Here is a 25,437-nt window from a genome sequence, read left to right as displayed (position 1 = left end):
AGCCGAAGAACAATGTAGATCAGTCTACAATAAGTCCACCATTGGGATTGATTCGTTTAAAAGTCTTCCGCGTAAGTCGAATACCGCACAGGTCGAATTACGTAAGTACCATGTATGTATTACGAGGAACAAGTAAGATCAGACTTGAGTTGAGAAGAAAGTGGTACCATGAGTAAAGGCAATGCAGAGAGTAACAACCTATAGTCGCAGATCTTATGAACTTGCGATACAAAGCAATAGTTGTTCGCATACCTCGAAGCTTTCGAGACATCCGCTACACGTTAGCAAGTTTTTCACCATTTTTATCGATCCCAATGGCGTGAGTCTCCGTGGAAACATTTTATTTGCGAGAAGCAGTCGGTTCCACGGGTGAATGACCAACATTCGAACTAGAAATCTAATTGCGAGTTGTACGGTCGCAATTTCACTCTAACCTGTCCGAAGCACGTCATAGGCGTAGCACCGTGTCCTGCGATAACAAACGCATGGCCGCGTTCACCAGCGGGGATCAAGTTCAATACGTACTCATTAATTTCAAATGATTCCCTATCTAATGTTAGTCACAATCGAGTAGTTCTCACAGGAGCAATGTGCACTGTATAATAATCTGTAAAACGATGTGACAAATTTCCTTTTGATTTCAAATGTCATTCTACGAAACGCAATGTAACCAAATGAAAACACGAATCTTTGGAATTGTTTTATGAACAGTGTTTTTTTTTTAGTTTATCACATCGAATGAAAATACGCCGTAACGATGAATCGAGCGTCGACCCTAAACGTTACAAAATAAAAGAAAAGTGCTTTCTAGTTTAGAAATCAGGGTTAAAGTGCACTCGCGCCGTCGTTAACGGTTGTACACGAGCGGCTAAAGAAAAAGTTCGTTCGTATCAGAAGTTTGTACGGTCTCTAACTGTTGGTTCTGTCAGTATTTCTATCTCGAGCACGTTTTTAGCGGCGCGAAACAGCGGACGACATAAGAATTTCCGCGTCTCGACCGGAAAGGCACAGCGGTTCGCCCAGTTGAGCCACACCGTTACGTGTGTACGGCGAAGGTAGGAGAGACAGTGACCCGACGAAACTACTTTCCATCTCGTTAGACGGCCTTGCAAATTCTCGCAGCATGATCTCCTTCAGAACAGCGCTGAATTTTTATTGGTATGAAAATCTCCGATGAAGAGTAAACGAAAAACTTTTCGAGTAATAAAGCAAAAGATATTTTATTCCTCAACATTTCTGTATCCTCCCGGCTTTGCTGCGTGGATTAATTCCGCGGAGAACTTTCTACGGTCGCATAGTGTTACGTGTGTCTTTCCATGTAACTTATAATTTTCTTTTATCAAGCTTATAATATAGCTTGAAAAACGATGTCTCATTTATATAGTGGAAATGCGTGACGTAATCGCGTATATGTACTTTCCACGCAAAGTCATATCAGTGATTTCTCTGTATAGATTTTTCCCACAAATGGTCTTACATTTTCAGTTTCTCGTCGCGAGGTCTTTTATTTACCAACGGTAGTAGGTACATGGTCGGCTTGAACGTATCATGCCAAGCTCTTCGTCACGATCGAAGATTGCGTGGGAGGGTGAATGAAAAATTTACTCGTGTGCCAATCAGCATTTTTTCCAAGGTCGTGCGGAACGCACAGCAAAGGTGCAAGTAATTACGTAATCGCGAAAGTCCAAGAGCGCGTCACTCGAAAGGTCAATGCTCCCTAGTTGCATAGTCAGCTTTTAATTTTCCTGTTTTTCACGCTCGTATCGAGTTTTTTCTCAAGTGTCGTCTGATTTTAGTCACTTGGACGCGATTACAATTTTTATTCGACAGACGATCATAGAGGAACGTATATAAAAAGTGGAACCAACGGATAAAAAGGCGCGTTGCAGCTAAAGTACTATTTAAACTTAACCTCGATTCACCGAATAGACAAGTCTCGACAAGAACATTTTAGTGGTTTTCCGTGTAAATCGCCGACACATTTCCATAAAACGCGATTATCAAAATAAGTCAGGGTAAGTGTCCCCATTCTAAAGGTTCGTTTTTCTGGAAGACATTGACCTTAATGAAGAAACACTATGGAAAAACGCAAGAATGAACGAGATAAAAGTAACTTTACCAAGCTTTTCGTTATGTAAAGAGATAGTCCTTTCATAATTGATATTATTTATGTCGCACAGCTTGTGCATCGATGCCGCCCAACCGAGGAACACGAAAACGTTTCTTTCGTATGGGATTATGTAATACACGTTGGGTTGCAAGCGACAAATTCACGTGTGTCCAAATATTACAAGGGGATACTTCGTACTTTTGGAATATTCACGTTGCTACGTTTCACTTTTTTCGTTTACGTTGTTCCATTTGGAGGCAAGCATAGACCTGCCGTGTTTACTGGAATTCTGAATCGGAAGTTCAACACGACGCTAAAGTTAATTAATTTACATAAAATTATGACGCGTTTGGTGGCATTCCATCGACAAAATTATCAATTAAAATATCCTCCTGCGTCTGATTTCAGGCGTACAATCGCAGGAAAAATACAATTCGATTGAATTGCAAGTAAGGTCACCAAAACGTTGTGTTCTCGTACATTTCCACTCGCAGCTTTGCATCCTATTAACAAGTAATCGAATTAATGTGTTTTCATCGTTCTTCTTGATTATATATATCGGTTCGAAATTTTGCCGAATAAAATTCTAGAGGATTCAGTGCTTGCGACATTTAATTTTGTAACATCGAAGTCAAGTGACGAGACTTCTGATTTCATATTTCGCACTTTCTAACGAACACTAATTATGACATGGCTCGTACTAGGATCGCGCTAAGTATTATAATTTCTTCAGTTCTTGCTAGTGATCTATACGAACCCTTGCTGCGAGAAAGGGGGTAAAAGTGATTTAAATTAATATCTTCAGCCAATAGGAAGAATACGTCCGCGTGATTTTGCCATCGAAATTGTAGACGATTATGTAAGCATTCGAATTTTAACCAACGTTTGACGAAAACATCCGCCAAAACAAAACCTTCAAATGTAATGTTTTCTTCCAAACAAGCGAAATTTATGCGTCAATCGACAGAAAATCATTTGCATATACATCCACCTGTAAATTATGACTGACTTTGTTTTTCTACTTGTATCTTATCTTCTCCGTCATTCGTTTCAAACATTCTTTTTTATCCCCGAGGAGCATCAAAGTTATAAACTTTATGCTCGAAGCGTGTGCATCACTTAATCTTAGCCGCAGAATGATCGTCGAGGCTCCTGTCATCAGGAGCGTTTCGCAAACATTGCTAGTTAGGTTGCAAAACCTAACTGAACATACTATGCGCCTAACTAGCTTCCGGAAGCTCAACGATGCAACGATAATTTACGAAAATTTCCATTGGGTGTTCACCTCGGCTGTTTACAAGTTTCATTCTCTGCTACTTATACATACTCGCTTGAGCGGAGTCTATCATTGACTCCAATGAAAACTTGTTACGTTTTTATACGTTATTTGGATTATCGATCGGGAATTTGTCTAATTTACAACGTGTAAATACGTTCGGTTCATTTCACGCGAGAGAATAATTAGTTTCGCATCGGTACGTCGCCTCAGGCGTACTCGCAAACTGAGCCAATCGCGTCAACAGAACGGAAGATATAAGCTCATATAAATCGACTAGAAAATTTCACTTCTACGTCGATTAACGTAATGCCCGAGTGAAGGTTCTAAGAACAGTGAAAGAGAGTGAAAGCAGGAATGAAGAGAGCAGCAGAAACATTAGGGAGTCATTGATCCGGTCAATCTATGCATTCAAACGAGTTCACGAATCACAAAACTCATGGCACGTGTTTCATTAGGTAACTAAGGAAGATTGTAGCTTTCAAATTCAGAGAGCCAAACGTAAAAAATGTAATTACTGAATCTTGATAAATTGATCTAACGATACTTTCATATAACGACGCGATCGACCTATTTTTTTTCAGTCGAAAATCTTCCTCGATCCCTTTCTCTATGTTTTCCTCTTATTCTACGAGCATTCGCCCACGAACTCCTTAAAAAATTTTCAAATTATCACGTTTGGATCGAAAGTTCAACGATTTTAATCGGGGAGATGCCGTTTATGATACACCTGCGCCTCGTCGCTCTCTCTTTGCTTTCTCGACTGTCGTCGGCTGCGACGCAGCGGTCGTCGATCGCAATCGATATACCGGATCGTTGCGTAATGATGTGTTTTCGCGGGTATCGCGGCGATTCGCGCGTACAGTCGCGCTACACACTGTTACCTCACTGCCAATGGCAGCGGATGATCCTACTGCTCGTGGCGAGCGCACGCGATCGCGTGATCGAGCTCTCTTGCACGTGAACCAAAGGCCGACATATACGGTTGGGGAAATGGCTGCTAAGAAGAAAGCGTGGCAGGAATGTCTTTTCAGGAACGTCGCGTTCGTTGATCGACTGGAAATTGTTTATCGTTCTGCGAACGGTTTACCGAATCTTATTCGTGCGATGGATCTCCGGAGGGTGGTCGCTGTTAGAGATCAACAAAATCAGATAACGAAATATTGCGGAGGAATGTTTAATATTAATTAGCATTAATGCTCGATTCCATCCGTTCTCTTTCTTCGCACTCTTCTTTCACGCCTTCTCATATAAATGCACTCGTTACTCACATGTTACATTGCATAATCGACGTGTTACAGATAATTAAACCGTACACGAGTGTAAATTTCACGTACAATCTGCTACTTAACGATTGCTCAAGTCTCTGATCTCGTACTACGCTACAAATGGGTCGAACAACGTGCCAATTAGCGTTTATGAATATTTTTTAATCGATTGAAACGCAGAAGCTCGTATTTATATCGCGAAACAATAGTGAGTGAACTTACTTCCATAATGAATAGCTTGTACCCTCATTTCGCTTTGTCGATTTCATTATACAGCTACTCGTGGAAGGAAATTGGTAATAAGCTGTAATAAATTGATATTCGATAAGCTTGTTAAATGCTCGTCGAGACTAACCATTAATTTCAACGAAAATGATAATTGATTGCTGCGCTGTACGTTGTTGTACCCGTTGCCTCTACTACACACATCTCGTCTACGTACTTATTTCTACAGGTTACATTCATATTACCATTTATAAAGACTATAATCATCCGTCCAAGTATAAAGCGAAGTACGGCGTAGGTGTTGTTAAGCTTAGTATACTTGTTACGAAGCGAGGATTTAAATTTAAAACGTTCAACTCGGAAATCTTCATTTTGTTTTCTTTCGATGGCACACTTCGGAGTTCAATGGCCTTCAGAGTTGAAGTCTGAATCGCGGAGATACAATGTCACGTACTTTATGGCGGCTGAATCATCGCGGGACTAATCAATTTGCTCGCTGAAGCGTGTAATCGAAGGAAGCTGTTCCGCTTTTTGCAACGCGAACTTGTCGCGTTGTGATCATTTCCAGAGCAAAACATTCCAGATAATAACGGAGCCAAGCTAAGCTTTATACAATGCCTCGAGTAATTTATTCTCGGGCGCAATTAGCGTGAGCAGGTTGTCGCGAGGTAAAACTCATTGTTTATTTACATTACTACTTTCCACACGCGTAATTAGAGGTTAGATCAAAGATCGCGATCGTTATACGACTGTTCGATCGGGATCTCCCTGCTCAGAAGTTAAACGAAGGATAACCGTCGGAGTTGATAGACGAATCGCTCCGAACGTTCCTATTCGATCAGTTTGGAGACGATCGAACTATTCGACGCATCAGCATCAATTGATCTTCAACGTGATTCCTCGTCGTGAATTCCCGCAATTGGTCATCATCTTTGACCGACGATCGTAGAACTGCAAGAGCCTGTTATTCCGTGGCTGCAATTACGCCATCCAAGGTTACGAAATTCTCATAACGATAAATAACCAACAAGTCGTAAAACGTCGTCGTCGCGAAGTAGAAAGGTAAACGATTTTTCTACGTGATCTAAATAACTGGCGCGGACCCGCCGATCAATGTAAACCTTACCGATTAGACGGTCGCGTGTGCGTACGTGATGCTTTGTAGTCTATAATCTTGTAACGCGTAATATATATTCGTACATTTTATATATCTGAAATTCGATGAGAATCATAGATTCATAGCTGCCGAGGATACTTTAAAACAAGAGCTCGTAATGGCTGATTCGAGATCTTTACAGGAGCAACTACTGGTTTGAAAAAAATCCATAGATTGTATCTAATTTAGATGGACAAGGATAGATTAGCCTTTTCTCTCGTCAAATCAGCTGGCTAGCGGTTAGCACAGTTCCGTGCACGAAAACGAGAAAGACGCGAGAGAAAGGTGAAGCGCGCCGATTGCGGTGATTGCACGCACTTTCATTTTATAGCTCTTGATGACCGCGAATTTTCGAACTGCGACATCGTTGATTCCATTACAATGGAGACGATCGCTGACCAAGGCGTAATCCTCGTAAACTTACGCGGGATAACTGATGTAGACCCACAGTTTCGTTGATATCGAGGTGTAACGGTTGGCTCGACACAATTCTTAGGAAGAAAAATAGTAAGTAGGACCTGGAATCCTTGGACTTCTTTCACGCTCGTCGATAGTCATTTGTGTATCGTAAACTCGCTATCTCTACGACTAAAACAGAGAGAAATTTCGCGCTTACCCAGCATTCGGTCGGGAGAATTCCTCTGCATACGCAGGACGTAGGAGGCAGAGGTATGCAATTGCGGTTGAGATGACGCAGCTTGCACGATTCTCGGTTTTGTAACGGGAATTTATTAGCTGCCATTTTCCGTAGATTTGACGTGCTATTACCTACCACGACAGCGAGATGAAAATTGACTGTAGAAATAGACGGATGAGGTTGCGTGCCGATGGCTGACCCCCGAACCCCTTGGTTTCTGTGCTACGAATTTAGAACAATCTCTTGGGTGATTGCGATTTCCCCAAGCCTGAAACGAAGATCTCTGGAGGGATAGTAATTATTAGTTGCTTTAATCTAGAGAGCATTCTGCTGTAAAGAGAACGTTTACGTAGAACGCTTCCGACTCTCTCGAGTTTTAGTTCACTGGGACCGATTCAGCCGATGAACACCGACCGATAAGCAGAGATTAAATCGTTACACGTATGGATCCTTATTAACACGACTAAATCGCAGAAGGTGTTAACAACACGCGTTACGTCGACCAGCTACGGACTCTTGCACAGGAATTTCGAACTCACTCGTTATCGTATCTCAAAAAAGGGGCAGACCCAGTTTTCAAATAACAAAGTAGGACGACTCGTAAACGAGCAGTGTTACAAAAAAAATTCCAACGAAGTGAACGGCGCATTATCTAAACACTCGACGAAAAAAAGGGTTAAATTTAGGTTAACGAAAGTCGAAAAACTGGATCGGCTAAGTATGCATAAACGGAGCAGCGAAACTGCTCTGTTTGCTGTTTTTCCGCATCGTATGCGTGAATCGTAGAAAATTCCATTTTTACTGATTTTTTTGCAAAAGAGTAATTAGCGAACACGTAGTTTCTTATAATCCTTTCACCTTTATACACTAGGCAAGCTTTTTAGTGTAGTTTACTTCAGCAATGTACCTAAGAAAAGCTACAAAATAGTATTGTATCGGACAAATAGTGGGACATAATTATAGCGAATAGAAAGTATTGTTCGCTGTTCTTTTGTGTGATACTATAACTTATCGGTGCGGTTTGGTCGTAAAAATGTTGAGTCACCGTATATTCAAAGAAAAATGAATCTAAGTGCTCGAACATCACGGCAAGGCACCGGGATGCTTGGTTGATTCCTATAATGAAAGATATCGTATAGTCGCCGGTGATCCCTCGCCAGAGCGAATACCCATCCCTGCAATTACTCCAGGTTCTCTATCTTTTTTTTCTCCCACTCGATAGGTGAAATGTCCAAGTTCCCCGACATTTACGATGGTTTAAAATCGCGAAACGCTTGTCTTGACGAATCAATGTTACTTCGTTAAAAAATATCCAGCGTGTTAAACTTAGCTCTAGAATCTTATTTTAGTCTTATTTTAAACGTAATCGTGACGTAATGGATGACGAAACGTTCGATTATTATCGTGGTTTCTAACGTCGATGCGAACGAAACAACGCCTGCGAAGTGTCCTTGCCCAAGGTACCATTATTTCTGTAACATTCAGCTGAGAGATAGCTTTTATGGACAATTCGGTTCCACTTGCAGCGAGAGGAAAGTCTTAACCATAATTTTACGACCCGTTGTAAAGTTAACGTCGAACGGTATTTTACGGGGATCGTTTAAATTCACGGAGTGTGTCGTTTCGGACAACAGCTAAGTGACAACGCGTTTATAAAGGGGACGAATGATCATTACAAATGTTTTTAAACAGCGATCACCTATTTTTCATCTATTCATCTGTTATCCAATGTTTCTTTTGTTTCAGTTGATTCTCCAATGAATGCCAGCAGTGGATTTCCGAACGACAGGATGTCCAACATCTACAACAATTCGGTGGTTCGATTCTACGACCACATCTTCAACGATCTTTCTGGTAATCAGGGGACGGATTTGTTTTCTACAGTTGGTCCTTGGCATTATGCGTTAATCGCCTTTCAGATCCGCGAACGAAGGACTGGTTCCTCATACGATCGCCAGTGCCTGGACTCAGTCTTCTGATCGGCTACCTCTACTTCTGCCTATCATGGGGCCCACGTCAAATGGAACACAGGAAACCGTACCAGCTGAAGAACATTCTCGTCGTCTACAACTTCCTCCAGGTCCTGGTCAGCTGTTGGCTGTTCTACGAGGGCCTGGACGGAGCCTGGCTCAAGGACTACGACTGGAGGTGCCAGCCCGTCGACTTTTCAACTTCTCCAGACGCACTCAGAGTATTTCTCATTTTAAAACAGTCATACTTGATCTCGGGTCAATTGAAAATCCAATTTTTCACCGACTAGATCGTTAGATATTTGACATCGTCTAATCGATCTTTCTTGCGAGCGCATAGTGTCTGGAATCTTCGGAAAGTTGCGATCAAGATGCATGTTACAGGTCGCCAGAGGTGTTTACGTTTACTTTCTGGCGAAGATTTCCGAACTGCTGGACACGGTTTTCTTCGTTCTTCGAAAGAAAGACAGCCAAATCACGTTCCTCCATTTGTACCATCATACCGTAATGCCGATGGTTTCGTGGGGTGCGACTAAATACTACCCTGGTGGCCATGGCATCTTCATAGGTAATTAAAATTGTATTTATCAGTAACTCAAGTCTGAAATATTATTCACATTTGTTCAAATTCGATGATGTGTATTGATTTGTTAAAGGGGTGATCAACAGTTTCGTGCACATCATCATGTACACGTACTATCTGCTAGCTGCCCTGCTACCTCAGTACCAAAAGTACCTGTGGTGGAAGAAGTACATCACGACCCTTCAAATGGTATGCATTGCAGAAACACAAATTTACTTACTCAACGTCACTTTCCTTTCTTCTTCATTTTCTTCGTCAACTCACAAACGCACAGATTCTAAAAATAAATTGGTACATGGAATGATCGCGTTCAGTATACGGTGGCGCTATCTGGCACTAAGCCAGAGAACTGTTTCGCAACGAACTTGGATGTTTTACCGTCGAGATCTCTGAAACAATTTTATAGCAATTCGGAAGAATAATTGCAGCTGTAATTAAACGTACTGCTCAACATAAAGAGCAACTATAAACAAAATTGCATACGCATCGGACATGAATAGAGTCGCACCGAAATTTCTGAGAAATTTGAGTTTTATATTAATAATAGTAAAAGGCTTGTCTGATTGGGTAAAGGGCACTTTTTCGATTCGACAGGGGCAATTTTGCTTGGCGTTCCTGCACAGCTGCCAGTTGCTGATTTACGACTGTGACTACCCGAAGTGGTCCGTGTTCCTGGTCCTTCCGAACGCGATATTCTTCTACTTCCTGTTCGCTGACTTTTACAACCAGGCTTACAAGCCTGCCGAAAACGAAACGAGGACGAAAGAGGGCAAAGAGAACGGGGTAGCGAAGCAAGCGACGAACGGGAATTTGCAAAACGAGAAGGGTAAGACTGACTAAAGTCTGGGACACGAGGAACTTCAACGACAGGACAAGATGAAGAACCGACCAGGACGCTTGCGAGTCGCCATTGGTTTTCCGTTCAACGCATCGAGGCTCCAGCTGTGAAACGGTGACGTTCAGTCGCGAGAGAAGAACACATTGCTGGACAAATAGACTGTATAACGCACCACGTTGAGTCGCAACAGAACATTTTTCCGACAGAAAGTAAAGTTTTCTCTGATCACAACTCATCGAACATCGAATGGACGAACTTGCAAATCGGCGGTAACCGAGGGGAATTGAGTGCTCTGACATTAGTTCACGAGCAACGATCGCTTCTCGATTATCGCTTTTGATTGTCCGTCGTCGGCTAACAAAGAACATGTGCAACACTCCACCCCCCTCTTTAATTTGGATTTAACTGATGTAGGATGTAAGGAAATTTAGTCTTATTAGCGATGATAATTGAAGTGAGGGGTGAAACGATTCTTCAATGGTTTCGAGAAATAGGAAATCTTATATTTTCATGAAAATTGTAAGTCTTCGACTGCAGGCGTCAATTAGATCGTTAGATGTTTAAGGTTGTAGATTTATAATGATTGCAACGGGAAAGATACTGGATATTCGGGATCAGAAGAGGAAGCGGCGCGTACACGAGTTTCATTTGGAGTACAATTCGATAAGAATTCGGTATCTCGTGTATATACAGAACGAGGCATCTAAGACAGACGACCTTAAATGCCTCGGTCTGTATAAGTTTGGGCTTCTGGATTTTTTCGTCGAGCTGCGATGATTTCAGTCTTCCTTGAGCGAGTGTAGATAGAACTGGATTCTAAATTTAGGACGAGGAAACGAAAACGCGCATAGTTCGGGGGATTGTAACGAATTCTGGGTTGTTTTTCTTGGCCTTAGTGATCGATTGGACAATAAAAATTGTTAAGAGTCAATTAAAATTCGTGCCTAAAAAGTCTTTGGATAGGCGACTGCAGAGGTGGCTCGAAATGGATAGAAAATCGAGCATTTGAAAATTTAGAATTTACAAATTGATTTATCACGAACAGTCCATGTATTCAGGGGTTACCACTTTTTCCTCTTTCGGCAATAATTTTCCATGTCAGTATCAACTTGTTTTCCCACGGAGCGTGAAACTTCTTTAAAACAATGTTGCGTCAGAAATTCTACTCATTCATCGCGCTGTTTGCATAACCCTTTAGAGCTGAAAGAAGTCAACATTACAATTGCAAATGAATGCAATTAGCATTAACAGAACACTTTCAGTCGGTGCATCCACGCGCGGTTGAACTATCTTGCGGATTGTCAGTAATCGGTAATTAACGAGACGTAGCTACGCTCACGGTTGATAATTGCTACACGTTAAATGAATTTCATGGGAGAATGACACGATGAATTTCATGGGAAGAAAGATAAAAGCTTGCACAGATGGTTCGTTGCTTTTAGTATACGTGTACGTTAACGAGACCAAATTATGTCCAAGGAGTATGATTCCTCGACCAATTAAAATAATTTTTGAATGAAAGAGATTGATCGTCGATGCAGAATTTTGTAAAATTGATCGCGGTTCTAATTGTGACTCGACGTGTAAAAGTGCAATAAAATTTTAACAAACATTAGTGGAAACATACCTGACGCAGCTTTCCCTAGCCGATTTTCTTTCATGGTGCACCTTGTGCCTACGTCTGGAGGAAAACAAGACAACTGTACCGCGTGTTTTCCATTTTTACGGAGGTATTCTAGGTACCTTCGAAAAAACTGAGGACATGTATGAAATTTTATAACATAAACACTATTTAAAACACTAGTATGAATGATTGGTTTTAAAAATATAGATCAATACAACGTCACCAGTTTGTGTGATGATCTCGACTATAAAATTGGACCAGAATAGTAAATAGTGTTTCTCTTCTCCCAATTGGTTGATCTCGAATGAGAACCGTTGCTCTTCCCAAAAGCTATGCTTTTTGCCAAAGATTCCTGGTTCGTCGACCGAAGCCCGCTGAACACACGATTATGTATCCCGGTATCCTTTTGTATTATATCAGACGACATGTAAAACGTAGCGTAGAATAAAGTTACGATTATTGGAATGCGAAGTGATTCTGTTCAATTACATTTCCGGGCGCTGGCTGTCGTTTGTAAGGTCGTGTTTTTCGCGCAAGAAAAATATTCATTATTTTTTTAGGACCTTGAAGAGTCACGAGGCGAGAGGATGGGACAAGATATTTTCAAATTTTAGATAAAGTTTAGATAAATATCAATAAATAATACCATGTATTTACATATCTTACTCCGTTAATTCCCATGATCGAAATCTATAAATATGAAAAATCCATTCACGTATCACGATCGACGGCAACGTTTTTATTTACGATAAGTGCCGTCAATCGCGACAGATGTGTTGCATTGATAAAACAGCTCGTTGGTTCGCTCAAAAACAAGAAAATCTCGTCGACGCAATAATGTTTTCGGGCGAATCGACGCGATCGATCGTATGGAGACCGATTTTTACCTGGTATTTTTACTTGGAGTTTTTACCTGGAATAATTATCCTATTTAACGTCGAGCGACACGATCCTTCCCAGTGTATTATCTCGAAATTCCGAGATTATAGAACTCCCTGAGACCATCTGAACGCAAACTATGTATGTACCTCTATCGAGGAACTGAAAGGATTGCCTCTGAATGGAACCCAGTTTCAATGGTAAAAATTATTGACTATTTTTTCTGATAATTCACGAGTCTCCAGGAAAAAGGAAACCCATTCGTCATTCGAGCAAAGTTCCATCGAAATTCGCTCCTGACAGGCGATGTTTCCTCGTCGGAGGCAATCTCTCCAGCTCCGTATAGAACTTTGGGAGATTAATTAACGGCTATGTGTTCGATTCATTGTTTCAGCGACAAAACGGAAGAAGGCTTCGATGGCGACGTTTCCAGATCCAACCACGTGCTGTTTCATCGAAAACAGAATCTGGCGTACAAAGGCTAGGTAGGTGCGTCACGGTCAGTTGGAATTCCAGATGAATCCGTATGCTCGAAGTCGAAGCAGTCTTGTAGCTCAAAGAAAAAGCAGTTACCGTTTCTCTGGGAGTGCGTGGCAACGTCTGAGGGGGCACGGCCTCCTCTCGCTTGCTTTCTTTCTCGGATCGTAGCCCAGTTGAACCAAAACCCAGAGCCTGCGGCGATCAGACTTGGTCAAGGCTTCTCCGGTGTCGCCAACCTCTTCCCGCACGTGCGTCGTACTTCTTCGACGCTTCTTCGAGCAACGCATCGACCGTGGACCTAATGGCCTAGATTGCTGCTCGAGCCCCGTTACCTCGCGCGGCTTTGCCTCGGAAACAGTGAAACCGATTTCCCCGATTGAACTCTGAATTCGTATCCTTCGGATACTGGCACCCTAATTGGTTTGACGCCGTCTGCCGACGCGCTCTGACCTCGATACGACTTCCATTTCTGCCCGTGCAGTCTCCGTACCTTTTCCTTTTTTCCACCGTTAGGCGATCGACATCCGACGTGCGTTCAAAGACGATTGCTACGGCAGACGTTCGCGCCTGGATAAAGTCATTGTAGGTATACATTAGATGCTCTTTTTCGTGTAGCTCTTCCTGTAAAAGTCGCCGAACAGGTAAAGAAAGAGCACCACGTTCGCCATGAAGAAGTAGGTGAGGGTCTTTGGGACCTTGCAGTCCATCGCGAGGGTCATCATCAGATAGCACAGCATCATGACAAATTGGACCTGTGGATGAGATAATTGACAATTGTTCACGAAGAAATAGCGGAATGCTCGGTTTGTGATCGACTTACCAGTTGGAGGCACGTCATGTACTTCTTCCACCACAAGTATTTCTTGTACTCTGCACCCAGAGCAGCGATCAAGTAGTACGTGTACATGACGATGTGGACGAAGGAATTCAAGATACCGAGCATAGCGCCTTGCTCGCCTGGTAAATACTTGACGTACACCCAGCCGAAGACGACGAGCACCGTGTGATGATAAACGTGCAGAAAGCTGACCTGATTTTGCTTCTTCCGCAGGACGAAGAACACCTTGGGCAAAAGAATTCGTTCGGTTCCTCGTTTCTCAACTGATAGGTAGCCACATTGGGCAGCATCAGGCTCGACTATTCATAAGTTGTTAGACTCACCGTGTCCAAAAGCTCGGTAAGTTTTCCTATGAAGTACCAGTAAGCTGTCGCCACTACCTGTCGAAATAAAAATTTGCACCGGTATAATACACCAAACAGGCTAGACGAGGCCACCTGCTTGTTCTCTGTCAGGGGACAATAAATTTTGTTAGCGACACTACTGCAAACATAAAGGATTGATTCGTGTCAACGCTTCAAGAACGGTATAAGAATTTATAATCGAGTCTAATAATACGAAGAAAGACTCAGTTTCCAAATTTAGACCATTTAACGTAATGCGATTCCTGTTCGCACATTTTTGCAACGAGGTGGGACAGGGTGCAAAGGGTTCGTTTTCCTTAAAAATTTGATCTCTGCTCCGTTAACTTACCGCAGTTTGGAGATCTATGTCCTTGGATGTTTGAGCCGCGTTGCATTTAGGCGATATGATTACCTTCCAGATTCTGGGATCTACTCCCTGGAAAGGAGCATCAAAACCGTGACTGCCAGAAAAAGTGGAGTATAGAAAAATGTCAGGGTCGAATTAGGACGGTGAAATCTCCAATTTAAGGTTACTGGAGAATGTCCTGATTCTTCTCACCTTAAGGGTTAACCAAACGCTGAAGACTACTTGAAATGCATTGTAGGCGATCAGCAGGGAATTCACTTGGAAGGGCGGCCTCTTTTCCATCATTTTGGGGCCGATTTTCAGGACGAACGCCAGGTAGCATGCTACGATGCAAAGCATTGGTCCAGGCGACGACATCATTGTCCACGAGTCCAAGTTAATTTCTAGAGAGTAACGGCGCTTTAGTCGTGCGCGTAAGAAACGCTATTTTCAAAAGAAACTTATAGGCACGATGCGGTATTTTAATGGAAATTCTTTTTATGTGTTAATAGAAGACCGATGAATGCCATTACCGCCAACTGTTACGCGTCTGATATCCTTTCATGGTTGTCAAACAAAATTTGCATCAATCAGCATCGGCATTGATTCGACACCCTTAAAGAGGACAAGTTCTTTTCGCGACGACACTGCCAGTTAAGTCCCATTTAGGCGAATGAATCGAGTTACAAGGCTCCAAAGAAGAGATTCGATTCGCCTGATCGAGTTTCTGTCGGTCAACGTCGTACGATGTTCACGTGCTTACCTTTGGTTATCTCCGCGAACTCCTCGTAATTGTTCACCACCTCGCGAATTATGCTGGTCATGTCGATGAATTTACTGGACACTGACTCGAACGAATTCTGAAAAGAATTGTTTAGGCATTGAAGGTCGTTGACGAATCGATGCACTTGGGCCGAGCGTAGCTTAATTAAAGGAGATTGATAAAGCACAGTGATCGAGAGCTCTAATGCTGAGTAATATTGACATAAAGACGTTGCTTCTAAGCACCTAGGAGTTCATTTATTAAATAACACTGTTGTACAAAATATCGCGAATGTATCACTTCAAATGTTTAGTCCATATACCTAATTTATCTAGAAACCTGAATTATTTTCGCTAGCTCTCTACCCAAAATTTACTAAGAAAGTTTCCAAACAAAAGAGCTTACCTCGCTTCCGTTAGATGCTGATAAAACTCACTCAGCTGACCGACGTTTCTCTTCTTTTTAAATGCCACCGCGTAAAAATCACTTCCGTTTAGGAGTCAGGTTCTACAGTCTGTCACCGATGTCCTCGAGAAAGCTACGTTATCCCTCAAGAGCGGATGATGATGAGAGGGAGGCCGCGAACCAAAAACTGATGATCTAGCGACGAAGGTAGCCACCAAGAGGACCAGAACCTCGATCTTCGTCGACTGGCCCCACCACCTCTGACGTTCGAGCTCGTTGTCAAATCGTGACTTCCTTACCTCGAACGGGGACTAACTCGACGAAAGAGGAAGGGATGAGAATGCAGGATTAGGAGGCGGAAGATGAAGCTATGAGATACTGATGAACGCCTCGTGACGCGTATAGATAGATTATCGTCGCCAGTTTCTGATAATTGTAACAGCTTCTAGCTCAAGCAAATGATTATTAAAAACCAATAATCAGCAATGCATTGGTAATAGGATTTGCAACAAAGTTTTAGTCCATTCGTATATGCCACACTGTTAACAAAATGAAAAATTGCTACATAATTAATAGGACAAATATTAAAAAACAAAAACTGGAACTAAATTACGGTCTGTGGATGTAAACCAGTTTTTCAAGTGATTTTTGATCATCATAATAATCTGAAAAACGTTATTAAGAAAAATGCAAGGTTCAAGTAGCAGAGGCAAACATTTTCTAGGATAAACACATATCCCTAGCCGAGCTGATCAACGTTTAATTCCCGAAGTACAAAGTTTGTACGATGAATGGATTAAATCAAGAGTATAGTTTCAAAACCATTGAACATTTATCCCAATGTTCAACAGAAAAATCTTTGCGAATGAACTTTCGTAAAGCGTGACGTTGCGATTAGAAACAATATGATACCTACTTAGATCGTTACAGTTTATTTTAATGTTCGGTTCGAAGTTTGAATGTCCACGGTTGGAAGCACAAATGCAGACTGAGTTGTAACTTTGATTCACGTTTCCGATTTCATCGAGCGGACGTTAGGCGTGTCGCAATATTGCAAGTATGGGCGATGGCGAAACATTGCGTGCGATTTGATTGTCAGTTTTCATAGTGCGCGACAATTTTTTAACCGATCGATAACAATGATCAAAGTAACCGAAAAGAAATAGAATAACGATGTGCAATGTGACACGCTTATGCAAATCACCCCTGAGGACGTTTGCAGAACGTCGTTTCGCTAGGATCGTGGCAGAGCTTCATTAAGGTCAGTAGAAACTGTAACGCCAGCTCTGATAAGGCACCACAGTCTGCTGAAGCTAAGTGTAACGTTGATAAAATATTGGTGCACGACTGTTTAGCATAGCTTCTGCTGGGTGGTCTTGCAACGTTAACGGTAATGCATCTCTTTTAAAGGGTTACGTACACATAGGTGCATAGCGTTTCATTTCGAGACCAGAATTCAGAGAAATTTTGATATAAGATATACCTCTTTAAGTAGATTCATAGAAGCGGTTTAGAAAGAATACTTCGAGTGTTCTAATGTTTTCAGTTCTTGACAGTTACTAAGTATATGCTAGTTAATCGTTGCTACGTTTTTGTGCAAAATGTTAGTGTATATACGACACTTATAAAAAACTTCTTTTCTTGTGGTCAAAGTGAGTGGTTCTAGTTTGCTAAAAGTTCTGTTATCGCGTCTTTGTAAAGCATTATCAAAGATAACACCTCGCAATAGCCAAAAAGGCGATCGCATTAATAAGGACCAAAGGAAAAATGGCTGAACATGTGGAATATTTGCCAGCGATGCAGTTGAATATTTGCGAAATTCGTGGACGGCTTATTTGACCGGAATAAAGAGACGCGGATTAGCACAGACGACAATGTGGATTCAAGCGTGAACTTGTTTGCCCTGTTAAAGTCTTCAGAGACATGCGACAATGACGTGCGCGTAACAAAGATTTTCTTGATTTCATTGGCTGGTTCCAATGGCTAAATATTAACATCGAACCACGACGAACCGTATTGCCAGTCAAATAGTCATCAGTGCTAATTGTCGGCTAAAAGATGTTAATGTTAACTCAAGACCATCTACAATGGTCATTTTTTTTTCTGCCCTCGCTAATGAAGATATAATTTAATAAAATATTAGTCTTCTTCACCTTCAGTCATTTTACATTCATCGAGTCTTTTTAACCGACTTCGAAAAGGAGGAGGTTACTCAATTCGACATGTATATTTTTTTCCCCGTATTTTTATTCTATTTCTCTCAATTTTTGTTTTGGATAGTTTTTAGTTTTTTTCTGATTTTATCATGTAACATTTATCACGATACGGGGAAATCAGTCTGAATGCAGTCGTTTCTGTTAGTTCTGCTTTTTGTGCATAATCCTGACATTTATTTGCATACGTTCACCTTGTATTTTGGATTTGAAATTCTTCTTGCAATTAAGAAGTCAGGCTCCTCGAAATTTTTCAAGGAGTGGAGCGTTTGGTCCCAAAGATTTTAGTATTTTTATTCCAAAATCATGCAAAATCATTTCACACATATAATCGTTGACACTGTAGATGTATAAAATTTCTTTGGATATTTTACCCAAGAATTACAAACACACTTCGAGAACCGTTGGTATTCGATGACGTTCTATTTGAAAAAACCGCTCGACCTTTGTTTATCTCGTTTAGCTATTGAACTTTGCAGTGATTTATTGACAAATATCTGAGAAAAACCCAGAGGAGCTAAAGTTGATGTTTAAATGAACCTTATTACTAATCAGCTACTATATAATACATTGAAATATTAGCAATCTTGTCAGTCAGTACTGTGTACAATACTGTTCATTTCGAAATCAAAACGTAATTACTATAATTTCAAAACTTCGAGTCAATTGGGACACTTCCTCTTCCTCCTCGACGACCTCGCTTTTTGCTGAAATTATTTCTTCATCGACTAGAACGAATTTAGATGGTTTCTTTAGTGATTCTCTTTCGAATCAGCCAATCTTCGTGATGCGTTGGAAAGTATTGTTACACGATCGTCTCTGTTAATTGTGCGCAATGCCACGTATTTCTCCGCGTGCTTTTCTCGTCTCAAAACACAGTTACACGGAGCAACAAAGTCGAAGTAGGACGACCAACTTGATTATACTACGTTGCATTTTAACTGCGCCCATGTTTTACTAGTGGGAATCATTTAGCAATAAATCAACGTTATTTTTCGAGTAATAACTGTCCAGCACTTGTCTATACATTTTGTCAGACGAGAACTGGAACACTTCTTCGAGGCAACGAGGCAAAGGTAATGGCGGCAGGACCAATAGCGATCACACTGTTGCTTTTTAAACAAAACACGTACAAGTTTTTAGAGACATCCTCTAATGGGCTTGCCGCTAAGTAAGTCAACGGGATGCCTCGTAGGCGGTGGGAAGATAAACAGTAGACTAAAATCTCTAAGAATTTCGCGCCTAGTTAAAATTTCTTGACCGAGATTCCTTAGAATATTGTCGACGAGCTCCATAAAATATGCGCAGGTCAAACATGGAGGCTAGACAAATAATTTCATGTTACTCGTTGATTGGATATCGAATAACTTTTAAACGTTATGTGAAATAATTGAACCTATAAAAATTAGTTTATAAACAGATAGACTGTTTTGCTATATTCGTAGCGGTCAAAAATCTCCGGAAGGTCATCGGAACGTGATTTCGGATCCCACGAGTGAAAACGAAGTTCCTCGTCGTTCTTGGACGCAAATGAGTAGCATAACGGCACATGCCGCTAAAACCGATTTTTCGGGTGTTTTTTTTTTTTACCGCGTCTGTCTACATGGATTGCCTTTCGCCTGGACCGCCCGTTAATGTGTCACGCAAGTAGGACAACCTGCCTCGAAAGACTCTTAACTTTACAATGCTTCTGATTTATTCGATAGCTGTGGTGTACTTCGATGAATCAAGTTGTTACAATAAGATAATAATAAACCAATTTAATATTTGTTTCGAAGTTTAGCGCCATGCCCTATACACAGCAGATTTTAAATTTCATGATTTTCTGAACAACACGCATACACTCATGCATCCATAAATGTAATCAGTTTTTTCTTCCATCCATTGAGAATGCAAATGTTTTCGGATAGCAGTACTTCTTGCCTGTTATATTTGATAGCTGTCGTGAAAGTAACACGCTGCTGGTTGTTCCAGTTCGTTCAAGTTTCGGTGCCTTGTCACGATGACGGTATCGCAACACCTGTAAAACGTTATTCGAAACGGTCAGCCGTAGGTTCACGACTGTCATGTACTGGATAGCGTATACCATTGGCCACAGACCTACTTTCACGGATAAGATGATGGTGCTAAAATTTGTGCTTGATTATGGGTCACTTCCTCTTCGTTCTTTTTTCAATTTCCTTCCATTTTCCCTTACATTCGTCCTATCGTCTCCACGCTATCATTTAACCGATTCACCACATCTCAGGAATAGTATTTATTATCAATGTACAATAAATTTAGCAGTAATCTGCGATACACGAGCCACAGAGACGTTTCTGTCCAGCAACGTTCTTCTACGACTGGTTACAAATTATGATATCGCTGATAATTTCGATTAGGTCGTTGTTAAATTGACATTTATTGATTCTTCAGGCATACAATCATTGGCACAGGGTTTGTATCCCGATCACCGTCGAACGGGTTCTCGCTTCCAAACGAAGAGGAACTTAATTCTAACGCGAACAATTGCGAACGCAAAATATGACAACCGTGCGAATTGTGTGTGTAATGTAGCCCTCTCAGATGAAAAGCCCTGCGAGAGGAAAGGGAAATGCTTATTCTAAGGGATTGCGTCACAACAACAAAGTAAACAATCGAGTCGCTGACACGATTTATGCTGCCATTCGCGACCTTAACGCGTTTATAAATCTACGATGAGCTTGTAAATTAAACTATTAACCCTTTGCACTCGAGGCATTTTTTTTTCTGGTATCTACCAGCGACTCGCGATGCTTTCTAGCATTCTATTCCTACGAATGCTAAGCTTAGATTGACTTCGGTAATAAGATCTTTAATTTGAGATTTGAAACCTAAACAAATATTATTGCTGATTGATTTTCTGCGTCGAACCTAGCGGTGATCGAGAGTCACTTCTCGAGTGCAAAGAGTTAAAAATGTAACAGATATTTCTGAAAGAGTTTAAAATCACTTAAAATTTAATAAAAATCCCTGACATTTTTCAGGGTATTTCCTTTGAGAGAAAAATAGTACTTGGTTATGGGTAGGATATATAAGTGGCGAAGGATGATGAACGAACTTAAATACAAGGATGAGATCGGAGATATCTGCTCCATGTGCTCCGCGGTGAAAGGATTTATGCGTTTTCTACCGTATCGACTTCAACACGTTTCGCTGATCCTACGAAAGCGTTTAACCCTCCATCTTTGGGATCCTCTTCTGAGCTATATCGCGGGCCCGAAAAATTACGAATCATGTTGTAAACTATAGCTCAAAGAATCGAGGGAATCTTGTTTTAAGCTGTGCAATGAGCTTGTTAAGAACCATTGGTCTAGGGTTAAGAGTTTGAGAAGAGTTGAAACCGATCCTGTCTCCGAATAGAAATCTGCTGGTACATGTACCTTTGGCGATTGTCTTTATTGGCTCTTTAGATTTCCGTTCGATCCTTCAGCCGAGAAACCATTTTGCGCGACCTTGGGGCGGGGCTTTTTTATGTAGGCTTTGTAATAGAAATCGCTGAACAGGACAATCATGAAGAGGTTTTGGGGGATGAGCACGGCTGCCACCCATTTAGGGAAACCGCAGTCGTCCACCCAGGCCAGTAGTATGAAGTGCACCAATATGAGAAAGAACTGGGTCAACTGCAGCTGGGTGATGTACTTCTTCCACCAGGGTTTGCTTATTCGGAAGGACGTCGCTAAGTAGTAGCTGTACATCACCACGTGAACGAAACAGTTGATCGTACCTGCAACAACGAGTTTTTTAGTCGGCCGTCGATGGATGCGTCTGCGATTATTGAGAAGGAGTATCTCACCTAAAAATGTGATGTGTCCTCCCGCCATGAACTTGGTCGCCGTCCAGGTACCAAAAGCCATCCCCGTGTGGTGGTAGACGTGGAGGAAGGATACTTGGTTCTGTTTCTTTCGGAGGACGAAGAATACGGTGTCCACGAGATCAAACATCTTCGCCATGAAGTACATCCAGACCGTTCTGGCTATCTGTGATTGACGCCACACGCATTTAACACACTTGCATTATCTAATTCGATTTATGGAACCCAGGGCGATACAAAAAAACTTTATGGCTATGTAAGAGATGTGTAGAGTCAGTCTCTGTAAATATTCGTACCCTTTATGTCTATTGATGAAATTTGTCTAAGTTAAATGATAGGTTTAATGTTTTCAAGTCTATGTTTGTATAAATATGTTGATATATGTATTCATGTACAAATTTGTAATGAAAAATTCATTTGATTGCATCAAAACTATTATTTAATTTAGTTGAACATCTTCAATAGACATAGAGGGTATGAATATTTATGGGATTGACTGCATGTAAAATATCTCATTTCCATTCATTATGGTGGTAAAATATAAATAAAGTCTATTGGAGTTTATTTAGATTGTTTTAATTTCACATTCAATTATGAAATAATAGCCGAGTGACACGAAGTCGCTTCTGTGTAAAATTGCCGGTTAACAATGTGTTAATTTTGTTTTCCAAGCTAGAGTCCAAAGAGATCTGTACGTATTTACCTCGAGCGCCCGAGGATCATTGGAATAATCAACTGGCTCGCAGTAGAAGCTGTAATGAAATAGCCAGGCCAGTATCAGCGCCTGAAAATATAATGCTCGTCATGAAGATCTTTGCGTTTGAAACGTCAGTGACGGTGGAGTGAACACGGTTACCTTGTATAGCACGTATGCGCAAAATACTATCTGTATCATGTTGTATATCTGAATGACTCTGTCGAGTTTGAAAGGCTTTCTCTTCTCCATGAGTCTGGGCCCTAGTTCATGCACGAAGTACAAGTAGAATCCTATTATACCTAAACAGGCCCACGGTGATCCAATCAGGAAGAAGTCCTGCGTCCTGGGATCTTTGGAGAACAAAGAAATTACGATGTATTCGATGTTTAGAAATTGTTGAGGATTATGTACCACGGTAGATAAAAAGAATCTATTTCGTCTCAATTCAAAAGTGTACTTCATACCACAAACGCGATGTATAACGTTTAAAGACTGTACATTACGCAAAATGAAATATTAATATTTCTGCATTATTTTGCATGGATTCTACAATTCCATCACTAATAAATACGCAAAAACTGCAGTTTATCGTATAAAAGAATTTTTTTTTTTTAGATATACAAAGGACACCTAAACAACGTCTCGGGTCCCCTCAGATCTCTGAGAGGCCCCGGAGGTATCTGTACCTGAGAGTTCGTCGTTGACGTAGCGGTACATCTCGCAGATGCGACGTATCAACAACGCCATGTTGAACGAAACTCGAAGTCTGACGGTGCTCTAGCTAACTTTCACGCAACACTAGCAGTTTCTCCTGGGTCGATTTTCCACGCAGAGAACGGTGATCTCGAGAATCGAACAGAGTTCTCCGGTACTTTTGTCGTCAGTCGTTGAATACCCTCGTCGTCATCGACGTTTGTCCGCGTTGCGAGAAAAATAATCAGAGAAATGAAAGAGGACGGACGGCTCCTGTCGTTCCACGTTCAACTTGTTCGATCCGAGGACCCTCAGGATCGATCGCATCCGTCGACAGACCGCCGATCCAACCAATCACCGCGAGAAATTAAAGCAGACTGACAAAGCTTCTTTCCCCCGTCAAAAATGCTGTCGTGAAAACGGGCAGCTATTATATTATAATTAGAGCTGCGTCGGGGCTATAGCCCACCTCCCCGCAGAACTTGATGCCGCCAAGACGGACATCGTCGATTCTTTCCGCCCAAGGGTGTACGGCCTTAAGTAACCTCGGCCGAGGTTAACCTATGCTCCCCGCGTGAATTTTTGATCAGTTCTATCAGTGATTAGACGAGTCTTTCTACTTCACACCTATCGTTAATTTCGAGACCTTGGTCGTCGGTTTAACATCTAAAGGCAAAGAGGTCGCCTCTCATGCGTCACTTGTTATGAGAAATCGAATAACTCTGGTATCGTTGCGCGATCTCTGAATGACTTCATTCACAAAGACTTCGAAGAAATTGATGCCAGGACTTTAACTCTTACGTAATGTTTACGCGTGTTTTCAAAATTAAAAAGAATTTTTTTTTTCAGATGCTTATATATGCAGCAAAGGCTCCATGTTCCTGCTGAACGTTTCAGGGTTTCAGATGTGACAATTTGATCACGCGTCGAGTTCTGCGACGTCATTTTCCAGCGAGCAAAGCAGATCAAAAGGTGAGGAGCACCTAGTCTGGAACAGGCTTGAAGTTGCCGCTGCTTAAATACAGTTCTTCGCGGATACGACCTATTACTCCTTAAAACGATACAATTTGTTTAGCGGGCTCCGCGCTGGTTGTCGCAATCGCGTCAGACATCCGGAACGGAATAGGTAAGTGTTCGCTGCTGCGCAACACCGCGTGTCCGTCGCAATACATCCTCTTTTATCGTACCTGAGCAGAACGGAACTGCACAGATATTATTTCACCTGCTGCTTCCGAGAATATCGATATCGACTAGGAATTTTTAGCTATTTCGTGAAAACTGAACGAAACTACCCACTACGGAACGTAAATATATGCTGACTCTTAATGTGCCTTTTTTTTTATTAACGTTTACTTTCACAGAACTTGTGGACACTGGTACCATTTCTAAGAAAAACATTCCAGACACGCGAAAAATATATTAGCAGCGTCGACGCGATGAAGGATCACCACGAGACGAAGGAGTAATAAAAAGTTCGTGGTAAGGAAGAAACGATACCTCGAAGCGGTGTGCCAATTAAGACTAATCGATTGTACGAACGGTACGGCGCCCAACTTTTATGCCCTTGCATTTCATCTCGTATCAACAGACGCAAGTTGATGAGCGTGACTCGTGAAGAGGAATATTCCACTTTTCAGAATTGTGACACGCTATTGACGTCATGAAATAGGATGGAGATCGCTTGCGAAATGAGTTCGAGAAAGACTGACCTAAAGTCAATCCGTTACCGTGAGAATATCAACAGCTCGCTGAAAACGGTTTGACGAAAACGCGGTATTGTATTATATGGATCCATAATGTGGAGCTAATAGGCAGTTAACAGTCTAACGGAAATAGAATCTGTTCCCTTGCAAAATAATATTTGCATTTCAATTTTCTCAAAATATTTGTTACGGGGAAACAGCGTGGGGTGACCGTGTGTTGTAAAACCTCTTTGCTCTGTCGAAAGTTTTGTAAACTGTTGTATTCGTAGCATTGTTTTCTTGTGTTGTTTTCTTCTTCTTTTTTTTTTTTAAATATAGTTAATCCTCCGAGGAAACATACAATGAAACGACGGGTAATTACTTTAATCACACTTTTGCGCCGATTCAACGTGACGTGAAAATCACTGTAGCTCGATTCGCGTCTCGACAGTGTTTCAAGTCGTCTAATATATGCGTGACAAGCCGCTTCCGGAGGGCAAGCCAGATCTTCGATTATTTTCGAAATGTAATTTGTTCGAAGATGAATTTTTCAAATGTTCAAAAGTTGTCACAACAAT

The 25,437-nt window shown here is 41.4% G+C and overlaps 3 protein-coding genes across 6 annotated transcripts in view; 2 read left to right on the top strand and 1 right to left on the bottom strand.

Moving 5' to 3' along the window:
• LOC128888338 (elongation of very long chain fatty acids protein AAEL008004) overlaps positions 1-10,577 on the top strand; it is a 44,892-nt gene extending 34,315 nt beyond the window's left edge. For all 3 annotated transcript variants that reach the window (XM_054145089.1, XM_054145090.1, XM_054145088.1), the window contains exons 2-6: positions 8,419-8,526; positions 8,592-8,863; positions 9,027-9,210; positions 9,299-9,414; positions 9,820-10,577. In XM_054145089.1, the coding sequence (XP_054001064.1) occupies positions 8,430-8,526; positions 8,592-8,863; positions 9,027-9,210; positions 9,299-9,414; positions 9,820-10,065 (915 nt within the window). In that variant the 5' untranslated portion in view covers positions 8,419-8,429 and the 3' untranslated portion in view covers positions 10,066-10,577. The remainder of the gene's footprint in view (positions 1-8,418; positions 8,527-8,591; positions 8,864-9,026; positions 9,211-9,298; positions 9,415-9,819) is intronic.
• The window catches only part of LOC128888332 (DNA fragmentation factor subunit beta), an 85,712-nt gene that overhangs the window by 22,803 nt on the left and 37,472 nt on the right, over positions 1-25,437 (top strand). The window lies entirely within an intron of this gene.
• On the bottom strand, positions 12,395-23,680 carry LOC128888848 (uncharacterized). The gene is made up of 11 exons (XM_054146012.1): positions 23,171-23,680; positions 22,644-22,834; positions 22,491-22,571; positions 21,770-21,953; positions 21,380-21,700; positions 15,338-15,544; positions 14,788-14,978; positions 14,578-14,664; positions 14,208-14,264; positions 13,867-14,109; positions 12,395-13,798 (listed from the first exon to the last, which is right to left on the bottom strand). The coding sequence occupies exons 1-11, from the start codon at positions 23,229-23,231 to the stop codon at positions 13,640-13,642; spliced, it is 1,782 nt and encodes a 593-aa protein (XP_054001987.1). The 5' UTR covers positions 23,232-23,680; the 3' UTR covers positions 12,395-13,639.

This window comes from Hylaeus anthracinus, unplaced genomic scaffold (assembly GCF_026225885.1).
Source record: "Hylaeus anthracinus isolate JK02 unplaced genomic scaffold, UHH_iyHylAnth1.0_haploid 11994, whole genome shotgun sequence".
Lineage (NCBI taxonomy): Eukaryota > Metazoa > Arthropoda > Insecta > Hymenoptera > Colletidae > Hylaeus > Hylaeus anthracinus.
Note: the sequence above shows the minus strand (reverse complement) of the source record. Positions and strands in the feature narration are given on the sequence as shown.

What these genes read in the sequence shown, in the direction of transcription:
- LOC128888848 (XM_054146012.1), bottom strand. Translation starts at nt 23,231, where the DNA reads ATGGCGTTGTTGATACGTCGCATCTGCGAGATGTACCGCTACGTCAAC. An exon ending in ATGATCCTCGGGCGCTCGAG is followed by an intron (nt 21,954 to 22,490) that starts GTAAATACGTAC and finishes CGTCAATCACAG; the next exon opens with ATAGCCAGAACGGTCTGGAT. An exon ending in ACATGACGTGCCTCCAACTG is followed by an intron (nt 13,799 to 13,866) that starts GTAAGTCGATCA and finishes TCTCATCCACAG; the next exon opens with GTCCAATTTGTCATGATGCT.